This window comes from Podarcis liolepis, assembly GCF_965112155.1.
Source record: "Podarcis liolepis genome assembly, chromosome: 3".
NCBI classification, from domain to species: Eukaryota; Metazoa; Chordata; class Lepidosauria; order Squamata; family Lacertidae; genus Podarcis; species Podarcis liolepis.
The window spans coordinates 43,257,351-43,275,999 of record NC_139557.1 but is presented as its reverse complement, the minus strand read 5'-3'; the positions used below and the strand labels follow the sequence as shown (position 1 = coordinate 43,275,999).

Sequence of the window (18,649 nt, the reverse complement as noted above, 5' to 3'; positions counted from 1 at the left end):
GATTGGTATTCATTTGCTAGGGCTCATATAAGTATATTATTATTATTATTATTATTATTATTAATTATTATTATTATAATAATTTTGTTATTATGGTTATCTGTCACACAAATGTCACAAGGCTATGTAGAAAATATGATAAGAATGGCTAAAACAGCATAGAAACTGGCAGAAGATGAAATTAAAAACAATACAAAGCAGAGACCCCTTCATCCAGCTGGGAAAGCTTGTCAGAACAAAAAATGACTTTTTTCTGGAAAGTGCAGATAGTGGGTGTCTGTTGCATATTGACAGGAATGCTGTTTGACAGAACAGGGGGCAGCCACATTGAAAGCCCTGCTCTAAGTTATTGTGGAGTGAACTTCTGATACATAGGAAGATGCCTTATGCCAAGTCAGGACCGTTGGTTTCTCTAAATCGGCATTTCCCAAACTTGCAGTCACTGGCAGCCAGAGTGGACAGTATGGATTTAGAGCAGTGTTTCCCAAACTTGGGTCTACAGCAGTTTTTTGGACTACAGCTCCCATCATCCCTAGCTAGAAGGACCAGTGGTCAGGGATGATGGGAATTGTAGTCCAAAAACAGCTAGAGACCCACATTTGGGCTCTAAATCCATACTGTCCACTCTGGCTGCCAGTGACTCTCCAAGTTTTGAGGTAGACTTACCTGGAGATGGCAGGGTTTAAACCTGGGATCTCCTGCGTGTAAGACATGTGCTTGGCTCCTGAGCTACAGCTGTTCCCTGTGCCACATTCTGTTCTCTAATATGGGATGGGTGAGGGAAATAGGGGTTTGCATGCCTATTTCTGGGTCTCCATTGACTTGAAGTGTGTTTTCTTGTGGTGCTGATAGCATTATGAAATCTCTAGAAGTGAGACTAAATTATGCATTTTCCTAGAATAGTACAACACCTCTCACCATGCCCCTGACTCCAGCCAGACTTTCTCTGTGCAGCATAGGGTTATGCTGGTGTAAATTCGCTACACTGGCATAGCATCACCTTCTCTGGGTGCAGCAGAATATGCAGTAGCAATCCTGTCCTCACTTAGCAGAATAGGATTGCACTGTTACTCTTTGGCACCCAACTGGGTTTTGTTTAGCTCCCTTGATGTAATCACTTTGTATAGAAAAGCTGCATAGTTTAATGATTAGCCTGACATTGTTTAAAAACTTCAAATATTGGACCTAAAAAGCAGGGGCATAGTAGAAATAGTGACCACATCCTCTTTTTTTGCACCTGCAGATCTGTATAGAGACAGAGGTAATTGAAATTGCCAGCTGACAACCTTATAGGCAGTGATTGATGCATTGGGACTTAACCTTTCCTGGCTATTGTCTAACTATCAGACCACATTTCACGGTAACTACATTATATTAGGAATCCAAAAGGCAGGATAATGTAATCTTTTAAGCAACTCCATCTAGCCTTATTGTCGTGACCTTTTTAACATATAAACATGCAAACATGGTGACATGTGAAGTTGTTAAGTTTCCATCCCTAATCTTCTTGGCCTAATATGTGAAGATAATAAGCTTCTCCCACCCAACCATTCACACATGTTCGCTGTGATTTTTAATTGGAAAGAAATTTTACCGAATTCAGTGAAAAATGTGAGTAATTATGCCTAGATGTGTAGCCTTAGAAATACTGAGATGGGTGAGTGGCAATGCTGTTGGCCCAGGGATACATATTCCCACTTCATCTGCATTAAATAAATTAAGATGTATATAGTGAAGATTCATGTAATCAGTTACTGCTGTAGATGTTGGCCATGCGGTTTTTGGGGTGGGGAGCAATATACTTCTGGAGAAATGAGATTAACTTTGTAAGTAAGAAGCACAAGGCGGAATTGTAATCAAGTTATGGGGAAATTTATGTATGCTCTTGAACAAACTCCTCTGTTTTGTAAAAGCAAAAAGGAGAAAGACTGGGGAGAGGCATTTGGAGAATAATATTGGTGTTAGGAATCTTGGAGCTTGCACACTGCTCTTTAAGGCACAGGAGTCAAAATTGGGAGAAACTGCAAAGGTAGCCTCTGCTTTTCTAATAACAGTAAGGTGGCAGCACCATTGGGGGTTCAGGTGTGAACAGTGGCAAGGAGCAGGGAACAGTACAGTATAGTGAAATAGGACAGGGGCTAAGAAATCTTGGCTAGCCACCACGTTGCTGAGCTTATGGGGCCACAGTCGATGCCTCTTGAGACCCCAGAATGCCTCACAAGAGAATGATGTGTCTACATTGTGATTCCAAAAATGTAAAATGATCTTATTTTTCCTTGTAATCTAGTCACTGTCCCCTCCTCTTTTTTTCTCTTTTTTGCTATCCTGCTCATTTTTACCTTCAAAGGCCATTTTTATTTGCTTTTCTCTTTCCCTTGTTTCCTTTTTTTCTTGATATACCAGGTTGTTTGATGTATAATGGCCTTGGCTACAAAGTGTAATAATGTGGTATTAATTAAAAAGGTGGGGAAGGAAAAAGTATGATGCCTCTAGGAGCAAATGTGACTTAAAATGCGTACCTTGAAGAGGCTTACCTGGTTCTGCCTTTACGAGCAGCAGAATATGGGACAGACTGGGGAGGTTCAGGGTATTGTGAATGCCCTGACTTCAAAGGGAAAGTAAACCCAGATTCTCTGATAAGTGGAATGTGGTGTCTTCCATTTCTAGATGCTTGAGCAACATCTGTCCTGCTATAGTATGGATAGTGAAGCATCTCAAGAGACCTGCTTTGCAACCTAGGGGAAGTTTTTTTCTTTTTTAAAGGTACCTGTCTTTTTAATAGTCCTAAATCATATAGCATCTTTCCACATTAGAAATATGGGGAAAGATGCTATATGACCTAGGGCTATTAAAAGTGGCTGAATGTGATAGTTCAGAAAAGCACCAATGCCACTGGGGAAAGGGACAGACATGTTTAAACTTAGAGTGGTGATGGGAAATCTGAGACTTGCATTCCTCCCCTCCCCTTTTTAAGTAAACACAAGCATGGTCCTAAATGTGCATATAGTAATTTGTGACCCTCTACAACTTTTTTATGTGTGCCCTAGTTTTTGTTTTTGCATTCCATGGTTTGGAACATGTTTCTCAGAAAACAGTCCTTCAGAAGTTGAATTTTAATGGTTGCTGGCTGTTGTGCTGGAGAAGGCAAGTAAATAATAGAATGAATGTACATGTGGCAGAAGGCACACTACTGGGACTTCCACAGTAACTCTCCAGAGATAAGCACTTCCCTTGTAGAGGAAAGAAATGAGAGCAAAGCAAATAGGCTGTTAGGCTAGCATTTTATGAATGATTTACTGTGGGGATGAGCACGATTAATTCAACTAGGTAGACCCCCCCTTTTATTTTTTTCAAAAAGAAGAGTTTGGATTTGATATCCTGCTTTATCACTACCCTAAGGAGTCTCAAAGCGGCTAACATTCTCCTTTCCCTTCCTCCCCCACAACAAACACTCTGTGAGGTGAGTGAGGCTGAGAGACTTCAAAGAAGTGTGACTGGCCCAAGGTCACCCAGCAGCTGCATGTGGAGGAGCGGAGACACGAACCCGGTTCACCAGATTATGAGTCCACCGCTCTTAACCAAAAGTAACTGAAGGCAACTTACAAAAATATAGCAGATAGTTTAAGAGCAACATAAAGCAAAATCAGAGCAAAAGCTAAAAATGTACTCATATTTATACAAAAAGGGAGGATGAGGACACCCCCACTTAAGGAGACCACAGGTAATTAAAAGGCCTGCTGGAAAAGGAATGTTTTTACCTAATGATAGGTAATGATGATGCCTGGCATGCCTCCCTAGGGAGAGCATTCCATAAGTGGGGATCTGCCACTGAGAAGGCCTGTCAAAACTGTCCACAGCTCCCTCAGAGGGAGCACATGATGAATGCAGCGTCCATGCTGGTTCGTGTGGGGAAAATATTGGGGTCCTGAGCCACATAAGGCTTTATAGGTCAAAGCCAGTGCCTTTAATCGAGAGCACAAAATAATTAGAAGCCACTGTGGTTATGCTGGAATGGGTGTGATATGTTCAGATCATCTTGCATTGGTAAACAATCTGGCTGCTGAATCTGCACCAGCTGAAGTTTCCAAACTACCCTCTAAGGCAGACAGAGATGGATTTAGGGGAGCGTGGCCAGTTTGCTGGCACTGGGCACTGAGTTGAGAAGGTGCCCCAGCGGGCATCATAATAGTGAAGAACAGTGGAAGGCAAGAGGCAGTGGGGTGCCTATGTGTAAGTAGTAATAGAACCTAGATGTCTGAAGGGTGATATGTTCAGATCATCATTAAGATATCTCAAAATAGAAAACTCTTTAGCAGTGTGGATCCAAGACGCGATGCACATTTTTGCCCTGGTGTGGAAACAGAGCCACAGTATGTACCCCTGTTGAATTTCTATTTTGAATCATTGCCACTGTTCTCTTTCCCTATTACAAGTGGAATCAACAAACTATGAGCCTTGGCTTGCTGTGATGACTAAACTGGTGCTCATGATTTGTTTTTCTCCAAATAAACCACAATCTGGAGTGAAGGTTTCTTACTGGCTTCCTGGTTGTGACTTGTTTGGGAGAAACAAACCTTGGGCACTGGTTCAGATATCATGGTAAGTCAAGGTTTGTGGTTTGTTGCTCCTGCTGTTGCTTGGAGAGGAGTGTAGCAGGAAGGATTTAGCAGTTTTCTTGTTTGTTGCTTACCATGTCATCTTCATGATAATGATTGCTTATCTTCAGAAGAAGTCATAAGCTTGTTGCCCCTGGATTTACAAATGGTGGTGGCAGAGTGATCAATAATAATGTGTGGAGGTTTTTTGTTGGTTTGTTTTTGTTTTTTTAGATGCTGAATTCAAATTGCTTAGTAAGATATTTGGTCAGGGCTAAATTATTGAGATGGCCATTGAAGCAGTATGAGTAGATAATATCAGTGATTCAGATAGCACTTTGAGAATGATCACCTGCATTCTTTCTCTGTATGCTGTCTGCAAGAAGGAAAGAGGAGGAGGAGGAAGTTGGAGGTTAACTGCAGTTTGAGGAGCATTTTAAACATTAAGGAGCAGTTTAGTCAACATGATTTCAGTAGTGCATGTAATTTCAGAAATGACATGGTGTGGAAGTGCCCCCCAAATTCTACAATGTATTGGTTGGTCTGCATCCAGATACAAATGAAAAACATATATGTGTGTGCATGCAGCTTCTCACACTCTCAAACCTCTAATTCATAAAATCTTTAGAAGCAGTATGAGAGATGCTTTTAAAAGATTATAGTGGAAAAAAGCTCCACATGTGCACAGAAACAAGCTTTCTAGACTCAGGTCTGGACGTTCTAAGCGGATTGTGAAGCTAATTGCAATCCTAAGCATGTTTACCCTGAAGTAAGTTCCACTATTCTCCATAGGACTTGTTTCCTAGGTAGTGTGCTTAGGATTGTAGCTGAAATTCACCATCTATGAAGAACTTTCTGGTAGTCCTGGGAACAAGCTTTAAATTCTGTTTGCAGCCAATCTGAATTTTGCAACTCTCCATAAATTATACAAATTGAGTAAATTTGCAAAAGGTAATTTAATTGATGGTCCTTAGAGGTTTAATTTGATATAGGTCAGGATTTTAGAGGCGAGAGGTACAAACCATTATTTGAGGAGGTATCATTTGTCCCATAAATGAAACCCAGTTCTTGGGTTCATTCTTTGTCACAGGAAAGAGTGACCAAGAAGTAGACTCAAGGCTTGGGCTGTGCAGTTCTAGAAAGCACTTGTTGGCCTGTTTTGGAGTATGTCTTGGCTTACTAAACAGTGAGATGCATGGCCTTAATTTCCTGTTGGGTCTGAATTGGAAAACCAGAATAATTCAGGATATCAAATCATCTAAAGTTGATGTTTAAGATACTGACTTGTTTCAGTCTTGGGAAGCATATTTTCCCAATTCATACATAACTGGAAACATTGGTTAACTGTGGCACGCTGGGAAGGGGTAGTGCAAGGATGAAATGCGTACACAAGGCTCTTAAACCGAGATACATGCAGCAATTTAATTCAGTTGGAAAGAAAGTAAACAAGCTGCAATCTAGGATACAGTTCTGGTGTGCAAATTGGGGAGAGAGAGATGCCCATATTATCTACCGCTTCAGTAGATGGAATGGGCATTGCCAGCAGGAGCTAGGTCAGTGATTAACTTCCTTGCACATGAATAAATGGTTAATATTCATTCCTATAAAACATGGCAATTGTATAATGGTAGAACCTGCCATTCTCTGAAACCGGGCAACTAGCCCTCCGTAGATAAGGATCCTGAAAAGCCAGGGGTCCTGTGTGTTGTGTGGCATGCAGAAGCACAGTGTTCATCCAGAGGCACCTGTAAAACACTTGATCTCCTTTGGTAGTTCTCTGCTCCTTTCATCCTTAATTATGAGTGTTTCACATTTTTGTCCCACAAGACTACCTTTCACATTGGTTCCACTGCGGGTGGCTGCAGTGCATAGATGGCGGGTTTCTAGAAGGGACCAAAAATTGGCTTAAAAGTAATAAGTACACTTGGTGCCAAGTGTATTTAATGTAGTGTGAGAAGCCATCCTAACTGAAGAGGGAGTCTCCAGGTTGCCAGCCAAAAGCAGGGCATAGGATTGATACATGAAATAATGCAGTTGGCAGGAAAGGTCAGCATAAGGAGGTTTAGGAGAAGCTTTGCTAAACAAGTGGTTACTGACGAGGGAGCCTGGCTGATGTAAGCATTAGGCACTAAATAATAGCATGCACCAAGCAATACTGCCTTTTTGTAGCTTTCATGTTGGTTTAGCATGGAAGGGGCAGCTTCTTTGCATGCATTATTGAGAGAGAGTGCCACTGAAAGCAATAATTTGACAATATAAGTACCTTCTGTTTGGGGTTCAAGGCATGTTTCAGTCATGACACTTTAGGCTGTAATGGAAACTTGGCTGTCCCTCATAAATGAGGTATGACAGCTTGGAAGAAAACCTAAGTAGAAAATTTCTGGGAAGCCTTTTTTTTTAAAAAAACAACAACAACTAAAATGCCAGTAATCAAGTTGTCATTTTTAGAATTTGAAGAGTTGCTTTAGAGGCCATAAACTCAATGGTTATATTTTAATGGATAACTGTGAGTGTATACCTGCTAATAATACTTGAAAGTTCTTTCTTTCTGTGTACAAATGTGGAAGCATGCATGGAGCAGCTGGGTCCAGTTGCATTTCCCCAATTTTAGGAAAGTAGGGGCAGAAATGGGTGACATCTCAACTTGGTACAATCTTTAAACATCTGTTTTCTTGAAAAACTTTCAAGACTAAGAGAAGGCCCTTGTCTGTTTTGTATGAAGAACTCAAGTGCATTCTTTAAGGAACAAAATAAAAAAAATTCCTTCCAGTAGCACCTTAGACACCAACTAGGTTTGTTATTGGTATGAGCTTTTGTGTGCATGCACACTTCTTCAGATACACTGAAACAGAAGTCACCATACCCTTAAATATAGTGAGAGGGTGGGGAGGGGTATTACTCAGAAGGGTGGTGGGAATGGGTGATTGGCTTAGGTGTGGTAAACCTGTTGATGACTGTTAAAGACTGCTATTGGTCTTGCAAGAAAAAGCAAGGGGTGAGATGGCTAAATCAAGTATAATGAGATAAGAATCCAATGTCTCTATTCAGACCAGTTCTCTCCATGGTTTTAAGTTTGGTAATAAGTTGCAGTTGAGCAGCTTCTCTTTCCAGTCTATTTCTGAAATTCTTTTGTAATATGACAGCTACTTTGACATCTTGTATAGAATGTCCTGGAAGACTGAAGTGTTCTCCTACTGGTTTGGTCTTGTGATTCCTGATGTCAGATTTATGTCCATTTATCCTTTGGCGTAGGGTTTGGCCTGTTTGTCCAGTCCCACCACCCTTCTGAGTAATACCCTTCCCCACTCTCTCACTATATATAAGGGTCTGGTGACTTCTGTTTCAGTGTAACTGAAGAAGTGTGCATGCACACAAAAGCTCATACCAATAACAAACTTAGTTGGTCTCTAAGGATCTTGTCTTAGATCAGGCAGTGATCATGTAACCTGGCAATGTTAAGAGCATACTGTGGTAATAAGTTCTACATTGGGAAAGTGTTTACATGTGAGTTGGTACATATGGTTTGAAGCCTTCATTGCTGAACTCCTGCACTTCTAGGTGCAATGCATGGTGTTAGTTGTGGCCTTTGGAGCCCTAAATGTCTTAGACTCTGTAGATTTGGAAGGACATATCTGTTGATAACACTTTAATTTGGTTGACCTTGGGATTAAGTAAACTTTGATTCCAAAGTCATTGTTCTGTGTCCAGGCATACAAAAGCCTAGATTGTCTTAAATAGTGCTTACACTGCAGTAGTGTAATCTTACAATTTCCTCCAACAAGCAGGGGGAACTGTATGCTTCTAGTGCTTAATACTTCTCCTCTCCTGTTCTTTGGTTGTCTATAGATAGCAACAACTTGTATTTCTGAACTCTTCTAGGGTGTTCATAATATGTAATTCAATCATCAAGTGGATTAATTTTTATTTCATGGAGACCTAGAATGGGTGGAGTAGCATCATTAGTAGCAGCATCATTAGCAACACCAACTAAGTCAGATTTTTGCAGTTAGCCACTTGCCTCATTATTTTATCTGGAACATTAGTTTGGGCAAGCATAGCTCACCAAGGTGCCTCACACTATTATAAAAACAAAAACAAATCCTATCTCAAAACAATCAAAACTGACAAAGGCAGCAACATTCACAGTTATTAAAAGGCCAGTTAAAAACAGGTTATCAAAAGGAGGTTCAGAAAAGATGAGCTTGTTAGTGAGTCTAGCCCATGCATTGGCAATGAGAGCAGTGCATGCTGTGCTCTGTTCTTGCATATAGCTGAACTCTTGACAACTACAAGTGTGGTTCGGATATGTATCTGAACTGTTAAGTCAGGCTCAAAGTGAGGCAAGGCTGAGAGAAGAACTGGTGCAGTGCAACGTGTTGTACTACTTTTGCATTCTTGAAGTTCAGACCATGTCCCACCACTACCACCATCTTCTGGCTTCAGTGGCAGGACCTAGGGACAAGACAGAATGATAAGTGGCCAGCATGGGGACCTGACTGCTGCTCCTTGAATGAGTCCTTATGAGCTCTCTGACTTTAGATCTTGTTTGCAAGCATCACAGTCCTGATGCTCTTTGAAAAAGGTGCTTCATACAAATCATTAAAGATGTATATTGTGTATGTCACCTTTTCACCATCTCTTACAAATCTTTCCTGCTGGGGATGGCCACAAGGGGTCTGCAGAAACTAGGCTGCCCGGGGAGTAGAGGTCTTGATCATTGTAAGGCCTTTGCTGTTACTTACAGTATAAAATCTTGGAATACTGCCAGTATAATTTTAGAGAGAATAAATGGGCTGCCAGGTAGTTGCTGGTGTCATAATATGTTAAATAATTGTCATAATAGCTAATCTACTGTGTAGGCTTCCTGGTCTAGCTACTTTACATATTGAAAAGAAGAAACCCCGTCCCATCAAATTTAGTCCAAATTTAGTTCTTGCTTTTGTCAAATGACTGCTCCAACCAAATAATGCTGCTACTTTTGTAAATGTGAAGTAAAAACAGAAAGTACCAGAAGTACTTTGCATAAGTTCTCAATCTCTTTTTACATTAACCCTGCAAGATAGGCTGGTATTGTCATCTACATATTACAGACAGAAGAGATTTTCTGTGACAAAGGTCAGCTAATAAGAGTCAGTTTGTATAAGGAGCAGAACCAAGCAGCTTTTCCTGCATTGTACTTTTTCAGTAGGGCTGAGGTTGCATGTTAGCATATTTATCTCATGGAAAGAAACTCTCTGCATGTCAGATAATTAGTATTCCAGCAAGAAAGCTGTGCTGAATCCCTATCACTAACGTACCATTTCTGCAAGGGAGTTTTTTCCATGGCGTTAGCAGGTAGTAGAGAATCTCTTCTGTCCCTCCCAACTTGCAATCTGAAGTTGGGACAGTCATAAAGAAGTTTTGCCACTTGATTCTGCGTAATGTATAAACTGCTTTTCATAACTCGGTGATATTTAAACTGAAACCTATGTGGCTCATGGTGCATTAGTTTAACCAGCACACCAATTCTCACTCTAAAAAAGGTAGACTCTTCTTCTACTGGCAGAAGAGTATTTTACATAGACCTTATGGACTTGTAGAAAATGGGGCACAGTTATTACTTTGAAAACTATAAGTGAAATATTAGCAAGACATGACTCTGTTCAGAGACCTGACAGCCAATCAGTAACTAGCTGCAGGTGACTTAACTGTTTTGGACCTTGAGGCATTTTGCATTTCGCATTTTTTCAAGCATAACTCATCAGTGTAGCCCCTGCCTGGTTTTTGCTTCAAGTGTTTTACAGTGCTTATTAACGGATGCACAAATTTTCAGGTGAAAATAACATTTCATTCTAGGTCTGATAGTTTACCTACTTAGATCTACATAGGTGATGTGCTGCTAACTAGCCTAAACAAAAATAGAATGGAAACAAATGCCAACACTAAAAATAGAAGCACTGTTTGTCAAAAATATATTAGAGTAAATGTATGACACTGTTTCCATAAATTTACCTGTGTAAATTTACAATGTTTAAATGCAAATTAGGCAGGAAAACCAGAATATTATTCCTTCAAAAGGCAATTGTAATTTTCTTTTACAAGAATATTCACTAAATGTCCACTTAAATTGTGTTTTTATCTTAAATTCCGTGAGGTGTTCAATACAAGTGTTTAAAGTAGCATTCTGGTGTTTGTGAATAGCAAACAGCATTTATGTTCCTGCAATTAGGGGTCTGACCTTTGTGGTCCCTCTTCTCACATCCTTCCGTACATGTATGCCTGCCACACATTTACTATTGCTGTTCTTTCATAGCTACTCCTATAGCAGCTGAAGTTCTGCTGTTTTCTTCTGGCTTTAAAGACGTTCACATAGAATTAGATGGTGAGAATGGACCAGACATTTGTTGACATAAGCCCTGTGTGAGTATTGTCTTCGGATAGCTGGTGAGCTAGTTGTTCTTAAAATTCAGAACTTAATACAGTGGACAGCTCCTGTGGCTGACTTAATAAGACAGCGTGCCTCTAATGACTGCAGGAGCTGTTTTTAAGCTATGAGTGCAACAATTAGAGCCCTTACTTTCCTAAATCTTCCCTACTAATTATGCAGCAGACCCTTGGTAATGATGGTAACGAGATCACATTTAGAGCAGATTGCACAATATTTCATCACTGTTAGCCAAGAAACTGCAGTGAAACAGAATGTCCTTTTTTAAAGACCTAAAATTGCCATTTGAGACTGTGTAATTAAGAGACCTCTGGTTATGAACTTAATTCGTTCCAGAGGTCTGTTCTTAACCTGAAACTGTTCTTAACCTGAGGTACCACTTTAGCTAATGGGGCCTCCCGCTGCTGCTGTGCCGCCAGCGCGCAATTTCTGTTCTCATCCTGGGGCAAAGTTTGTAACCCGAGGTACTACTTCTGGGTTAGCAGAGTCTGTAACCCGAAGTGTTTGTAACCCGAGGTGTTTGTAACCCGAGGTACCACTGTATTGGTATGGGGGGAAAGATGTGAGGCACCTTCCTTTAGCTCCAGATGTTAGCAAGTGTCACTAGAATAAAATTATGGTAATGAAGGTGCATATTTAGTTGTTTGTTTTAATTCCTATTTCACAATAACATGTTACTCACCTAGTTCTTGCGATTAGGATATCAGTATACTTCTATATCATTTAAATCTGTTGTGTGGCAACTTCATTTTCTTTTACACGTAGCCTAGTGAACAATCACACCCCTGTTGGCTCATCTACTTAATTTTAAAATTTACTATATTTATATAAGTGTTGCCAAATAACATTTGCTTTGGGCATCACACACAAATGAAATGATAAAATACAATTAAAATAAATAATAAAACAGAAATATCAGAAAATAAACTGCCAGCTTAAAAATTAGGGAGATGACTAAACCAAGGTGATTAAAAAATAACTAGCACAAATAGTGGTTCAAAACGGTAAGATCATTTATCCCCCCCCCCCCTTTGGCATGGGAGAAGGAAAAGGTCCCAGAATGACCATAAAGAAGGTACTAGCCAATCCTCTCTGAATTAGAGGGATGTCTGTAATGCTTCCATTACGGTATATAGCTACATCTTTGCACCCTTACATTTGAAGGGTCACAGTTGTGAACTTGTTTGTATTCCTTGAGCAATATTATTGTTTTGTTTTCATTGGGTTGTTGTAAGCTGCTTTGAGTATTTCTGTTTTGGACTAGTGCCAAATTAAAGAAATTCTAATTTGTGTCTTAATTTGTGTATGTCTGTCTCTGGGAGGCTGAAAACAAGTTAAGCTTTTTTGGGAGTAGGTGTGCCTGAGAAGAAACTTCCATCACTAAGCCAGAGGGATGCAAAGTAGGTTAGACTAGAAACAACAACAGCGACAAGGACTGTGACCCCTAATCTCTGAGCACTGGTAGAAATGGAGAAGTACACTTAAGCTTACCACCACAAAGCAAAATACAGAAAAAGCATAAGAAAGAAACAGACTAGTGAGTGGCAGTTTGTTGAGGTCAGCTGAGGTGACACAAAGCTATGCTTCAGCATTTGATGTGCTGGCTGCTGCTAGAGGCTTGAAAATTCCCATGCTGCTTCTCGTTTGCTCTGCTAGGGAAGAAGTATAAATGAAGAGTACAGTGACAATTTACATTCATGTGCCTTGTTCAAATATGGAGCTGAATTCCTTTCACCAACATCCTTTCAGCCTGCCCCCTCTCCATTCTCTTGCTTACATATCTATGCCTACTTCTGTAGCTGAAAAAAAAGATGTCACGTTAGTCCCAGGAATTGAGACTTAAATAAATAATTGCTGCAGCATTTCTCAAACTGGGCATGGAGACCTTTTGAATGCAAGATTGCTCAAAAGTAGCTCAGCAACCTTCTCTGGAAGTTTAATTAATGACTGAATCCTGTTTTGGGATCTGTCAATGAAAAGCTAGACAAGCAATGTGTTGTGAGGACAGAACCATGGTGTATCTCTATCTGAGCTGCAGTTCCTGTGCATCTGCCAGTGCCTCTTGGCTATTACGTTGTTAGTTTCCTGAGTCAAAACATGAATCTCTTTGGTCAAGGTAGGGATAGGGACTCTTGCAACATTAGCAGAACAAATTTCACTGCTTGGAGAGACTGTCATGGGGGTAATCCTTTCCCTTGGCATTTCTGTTTGACATTTCTAGATCAGTATGTGGGAGGAGTTGGTCTGGATCGCCTTAGGTTATGTTTTGTAAAGAAAAGTGACTAATAAATGATGATGATAATACAATTGTTGTGTTTTCTGGGGTATATTCTGCAGGTATAGCTGCAGCAAATAGCAATTGGACCGTGATGGATAGACTGGCTTTGTGCCCATTGGTTTATTTGGCTAATAATAGTGAAACTATTTATGCATTGGATGCTAAATTTGGCAAATGATACAGTGCCCAGTGCATGGGTAAAGCTGCCTGAAATGTAGCAAATGGAAGGATTTTGACTTCATTTTAATTTTAGTCTAGCTTCAAAATCATGTCACTTTTCCCCTCTTCTTTCCCAAACTTGCGGAGCTAGAAATATAAATGCTTAATTCTGGGATGAATTCCCATCTTATTCACCTTCATAGTAATGTAGTGCAAGGAGGGAAGTTAGTTGTAAGTGAAGGGGGGGGATAACTGTAAATAATTGTGCTTTATGTCCACTGACTTCATACCACAGGTAAGTCAGCTGAGACTCATCTTTCAAAAGCAAGTCAATGGAGGCAATGGCAAAGGAAGGGATATTGGATCTTGTCCTTCTCACAAATTAGGAATGAGGAGAGACTTGCTGGACAAGTGACTGGAAGTGACTGGTGGAAGGGATACTAGGGGGAATGGTTAAGGAACACATCTCTGGCAAACACAGATTTCAGAAACCCTGAAATGGCAAATAAAAGGAAAGATCCACAGCAAATAGAAGGAAAAGGAGGGAGCCTTTTGAAGTGCCTAGAAGGCAATTTGCGTCTTTTAAGCTTCAGTTATTATACTTCAACATGATTTGAATTGTGGACAGGGTTATTCCTCTTTCAGGCACAGATCATGCTTGTAAAGAACCACTCCCATTTATAGTCTCTGGCGAGTAGTAGTAGGCAGTCCAGAGGAAAGTTGGTTTCCTATCTTAATTGTTTCTGTAGTGATTGATCTTGGGTAATAAATTTTTTTTTTTTTTTGTTTTGACAAGCTTTCCTAGCTGGATTAAAAGGGCTTTGCCTTACATTTCATTTTGTATTTGTTTTTAAACCCATCTAGTGTTTTAGAAAATATTTTTAGCTGTTTTATGGTATGTTTGCACATCCCCTTGTGACAATCATGTGTGAAAGCCAAACAATTATTTAGGAGGTTGCTCTAAATAAAGTCCAAGTATAGTAGTGAAATTGAGTGACTGTTACATCACTAAACTGCAATGGCATGGTCTTTAACAATAACAAAACTGAAAGTTTCTGTATTTACAGTTATCATTCTCCCTTTCCCAAAATAGATCTTATCCAAGCCACAAATGAGACAAATGTCAATATTCCTCAAATGGCTGATACACTCTTTGAGAGAGCAACAAACAGTAGTTGGGTGGTTGTGTTCAAAGCCTTAGTTGCAACACATCATCTAATGGTTCATGGCAATGAGGTAAGTGCACAAAATTTTCTTAAAGCTATCCTTCACTCAAGCTTTTGGGAGAGGACTTCCAAGGAGGCCAAATCAAATAGTTGCATGAACTCCCACTTAAAGGGGCTTCCCTGTCCTTCCAAAGGAGCCCTGCATAGTGCCAGAGAAGCAGGGTTTCTGGTAACATCCTGGCTCCCACTTGGATCTTGGACTCTTGACTCAGTTGTTGGGATTAAAAGCTTTATTCCAAAATTCACTACAGTAAAAATATTATAGGAATAAATGCTGAGACAGATACTTATAAAGAAAATGGCAATACTCATGCCTGTACCAATTTTGCCCAGAAAGACCCATTTTAGTTCTAGGTTCAGGAGTTTCCATAACACCAGCCAAAATCTTTGCACTGTTCTGGCCATGTGAAAAATGTGATGCCTTGCTGTGTTAGGGTTAAATTGTACAATTGACCATATGCATATTGGAATCTTATTTATATGAGTAGTGACATTTTAGAATATGTTCTTATATCTGCATTGTTAAGCACACACAAAAACCCTGGATGGTCTGATTAAGTCTTTTTAGTGTGGAAGAAAGCAGTGCAGACTTTAGTTTTGTGCACTGGGCCATCTGTATCCACTCCAGGCAGAATTATTCAAATTGGCAAGAGATGTGTAAGGCATGGCATTTATTATAATATGATTATCATGGGTTTTCACCTAGAAGGAAACATGCTTGTGGGTTTGTCATGAAATAGTGAGAGGATAATGTTGAAGGACATATACAACTAATATTATCCTTTCCTCCCTTCCTCCTAGAGGTTTATTCAGTATTTGGCATCTAGAAACACACTATTCAATCTCAGCAATTTTTTGGACAAAAGTGGGTCACATGGTAAGAACCCTTTGCTGTGATAATGTTTGCCTGGTATATGTGCAATCATTTAGGCAGAAATGCGTCCCTTCCCCCCCTGTGAAATATATTGGCAGAGGACAAGTGCCTTGTTTTCTTTATAGGAACTGTTTTTAATATAGCAGAAAGGAAAAGGAAACGTGTGCTATTTGGAGGAGGGATAAGGCAAGAATAAAAAAGGAAAGAAAATGAAGAGAACATGTTGCGATGGAAGGACTTATTTAAGCTCGTGTAATTTCAGTGCTCTGTTCTTTCCCCAAAGGTGTCACAAGAAACCTTGTATGGGGATTGCGTACTTGAAAGCCTGGAACCATACACTTAAGCACTAAGCTCCTAATATTATCTGCTGCTTTATAATAACTTCTTTCTGATTCCTTGCATCATCTTAAGCCAAAAATCCATTCCTAAGGGCACACAGTTGTACTGTATGTAGGCAAAAATTAAAATCTCAGAACAGCAGAAGGAGTAGCCACTGGTGGTTGCTATCTGTCCTCCGTCCAGGATGAAGTTCTCATCCAGAATAGGAAGGTTACATTATCAAAGCAACATCTCTCCACCCCCTTCATCCCACCCCCCTTGGCTTCTCTACCACAAGAAGAACTGAGACTTACAGCTTTTCACACCCAAAGCTCAAATTTGGCAAGTTATTGTCTTGATGGCTTTACAGTGGAATTCTGGGTAAACATGAAACTTAAACTATTGTTTTTCTCTTAATCCTTTGTGGTAGTATATGAATTTTAATACTTTTTAATACTTTTGGGGGATAGGGTACAAATGCAGCCAAGTTGTGCAATTTGATTTGCCTGCATCCTTTTCTTTGTCTGTCCATATCTTTTTGTTGTGTCTCCCCATGTCTGTTGCAGTTTGTGAGGACAGGGACATGTCTATGCCGCATCTGTAAGGCAGCATGTACACTGATGGTGCTACAGTATATAAAGAATAAATAGCAGGCAAATCTGCTTTCCACTAATGACTTCTGCTTGCACATAAGGGAAGCTTTCAGATGTGCTATATGATAATGGCAGCGATCACATGAGAGTGGTAGAGGTTTTGTTTTACCATTTTTGGGGAGCCTAGGGTGCTTGATACAAAAGGGCAGTCATGATTTTTACTGGAATGATTCTTCAGTAAATCCTTAAGTCCTAAGAATAACAATTCTGGGAGCTGTCGAACAAGACTAATTAGACACTGGGTATGCCCATCTTTTATATGTGAAATATAGATGGAGAATATTAATGAGATTCAAGGCTGAAACATTCCTGAAATGTCTAGATGTTAAGGAGGTACCAGCTTTCCATGTAGCAGGGGGGATTCAGATTGATGTATAAAGTTTAAAGAGGTATTTTGGCCCCAATATATGTTCAGCCTTGCTTGGAGCTTAGTCTCCAAATGCCTCAGCATGTTTAGTTTGCCCCTTTTCCAGATCAGTTTGTAGAACACATTAAAGCAGAAAGATATTTCTTTATACTATCAAACTGCAAAGTAGATCTGGATAGAACATTTTTTACTTCGGATTTTTCCAGCACAGCCTCTTAAATTCTGTTATTTGATTTGGTTGCATTTGGGATCCAATAGGCTCAATGTATTTGCATCTTAACTGTTTTCTAGACCAGGGTGCCTGTGAATATTTGTTATGAAGAGCTTATTTTAAAACGCATTGCAATCTGTTTATCAAAAATACCTGTAGCTTCAAAATGATAGCAGAACAGGGTAACATGGTATTGGAAGATGGCAAGATGAGTGGAGCAGTAAAATTAATGAATAAGCAAGGTATGCTGTTGGCCACCATGGCTTATCAATATATCAGATTATATTTATCCAAAGGTCAGTTTGAACACCATTTTTCAGTTATTTCCAGTCACCCAAAAGAACAAAACACATATATATCAGTGTAGATTACAGTAATCCCACAACTTGCATGGGGGTTACGTTCCAGGGATCATGCCTAAAGCAAAAATCGTTGATAGTCAAAGCCCATTGAGTTCAATGGCAGGTGGGATTGCCAAAATCATTGTTCCCAGAACTCTGCCCCCTTCTTAATTTTTTAATATATTTTTTGCCACACAAGTAAAGCTGAATGTGCAGAAGTTAAATGTGTGTAAATTGCAGGCTTACTGTACTTTGCTTGTCATATAACTCTTGGCACCTACATATATAGCTAGGCAGGTACATGTAGGGATTCTCTTACGTAGGTTTAAGTGAGATGAATTATTTTGCAGAATGTCACTGAAATCCATCAGGGTGTCATCGTTTAATAAAATAAATCATTGAGTTAAAGATATAGCATTTGCAACCTCTCTCAATCCATTAGTAAAAGATTAAAAGGATTAAAAAAAAATCAAAAAATTATGACATATTTTCTTCCTTGCTAGGATATGACATGTCCACGTTTATCAGGCGCTACAGTAGATACTTGAATGAAAAAGCATTTTCCTACCGGCAAATGGCATTTGATTTTGCAAGAGTGAAGAAAGGGTAAGCTTATCTAATATAAATATTGATGGTTCCTACAAGTATTGTTGGTTGCAATATATGTTGCTTTAACTGCTACTATTGCCGAAAGTGATTTAATAATGAAATTATAGCACTAGAATGTATATAGTGAGTGTTCTGGTATGCAAGTAGTTTTTTTTAGTTTTTGCAAACCTGCTGTAGGATCTGGGGCGGAGGGGGAGAGACTATTTCTACTTCTGATCAGCAGGTGAAATCTAGTGCTTCTGTTCTACAGTGGTTGCTTTATATATTACAGGGATATCCACTGGCTTAAGAAAAGAGGAACTGATTTTCTCTAGTTCCTCCTTCCCACTTCAGCCCCCAGAAAATATTTCCTGGAGGGTTGGAGGAATCTCCAGAATAAGTCAAGGGGAAAGGAGGAATGTAAGAAGATCACTTCCCATTATCTTAACATAAGTGGATGCCTCTGCTGGATCACAATCTGTTTCGTATCTATTTATAAACCATACACATATTACTGATAAAAGTATTTGAAAATGGGAAAGCTGCTGCATAAATTGCATAAATGAATACTGTTGTGGGTTTATTTGATTTCCAAATGCAATTGAACATGAGAAG

The 18,649-nt window shown here is 39.6% G+C and overlaps 1 protein-coding gene across 2 annotated transcripts in view; it reads left to right on the top strand.

Annotated features, from left to right (window-relative positions):
* The window catches only part of SNAP91 (synaptosome associated protein 91), a 66,206-nt gene that overhangs the window by 3,762 nt on the left and 43,795 nt on the right, over window positions 1-18,649 (top strand). For both annotated transcript variants that reach the window (XR_014524625.1, XM_083497241.1), the window contains exons 3-5: window positions 14,550-14,692; window positions 15,484-15,559; window positions 17,950-18,052. Coding sequence is in view for 1 of the 2 variants with exons in the window: in XM_083497241.1 (XP_083353367.1) it covers window positions 14,550-14,692; window positions 15,484-15,559; window positions 17,950-18,052 (322 nt within the window). In the remaining variant the exon portion in view is untranslated. The remainder of the gene's footprint in view (window positions 1-14,549; window positions 14,693-15,483; window positions 15,560-17,949; window positions 18,053-18,649) is intronic.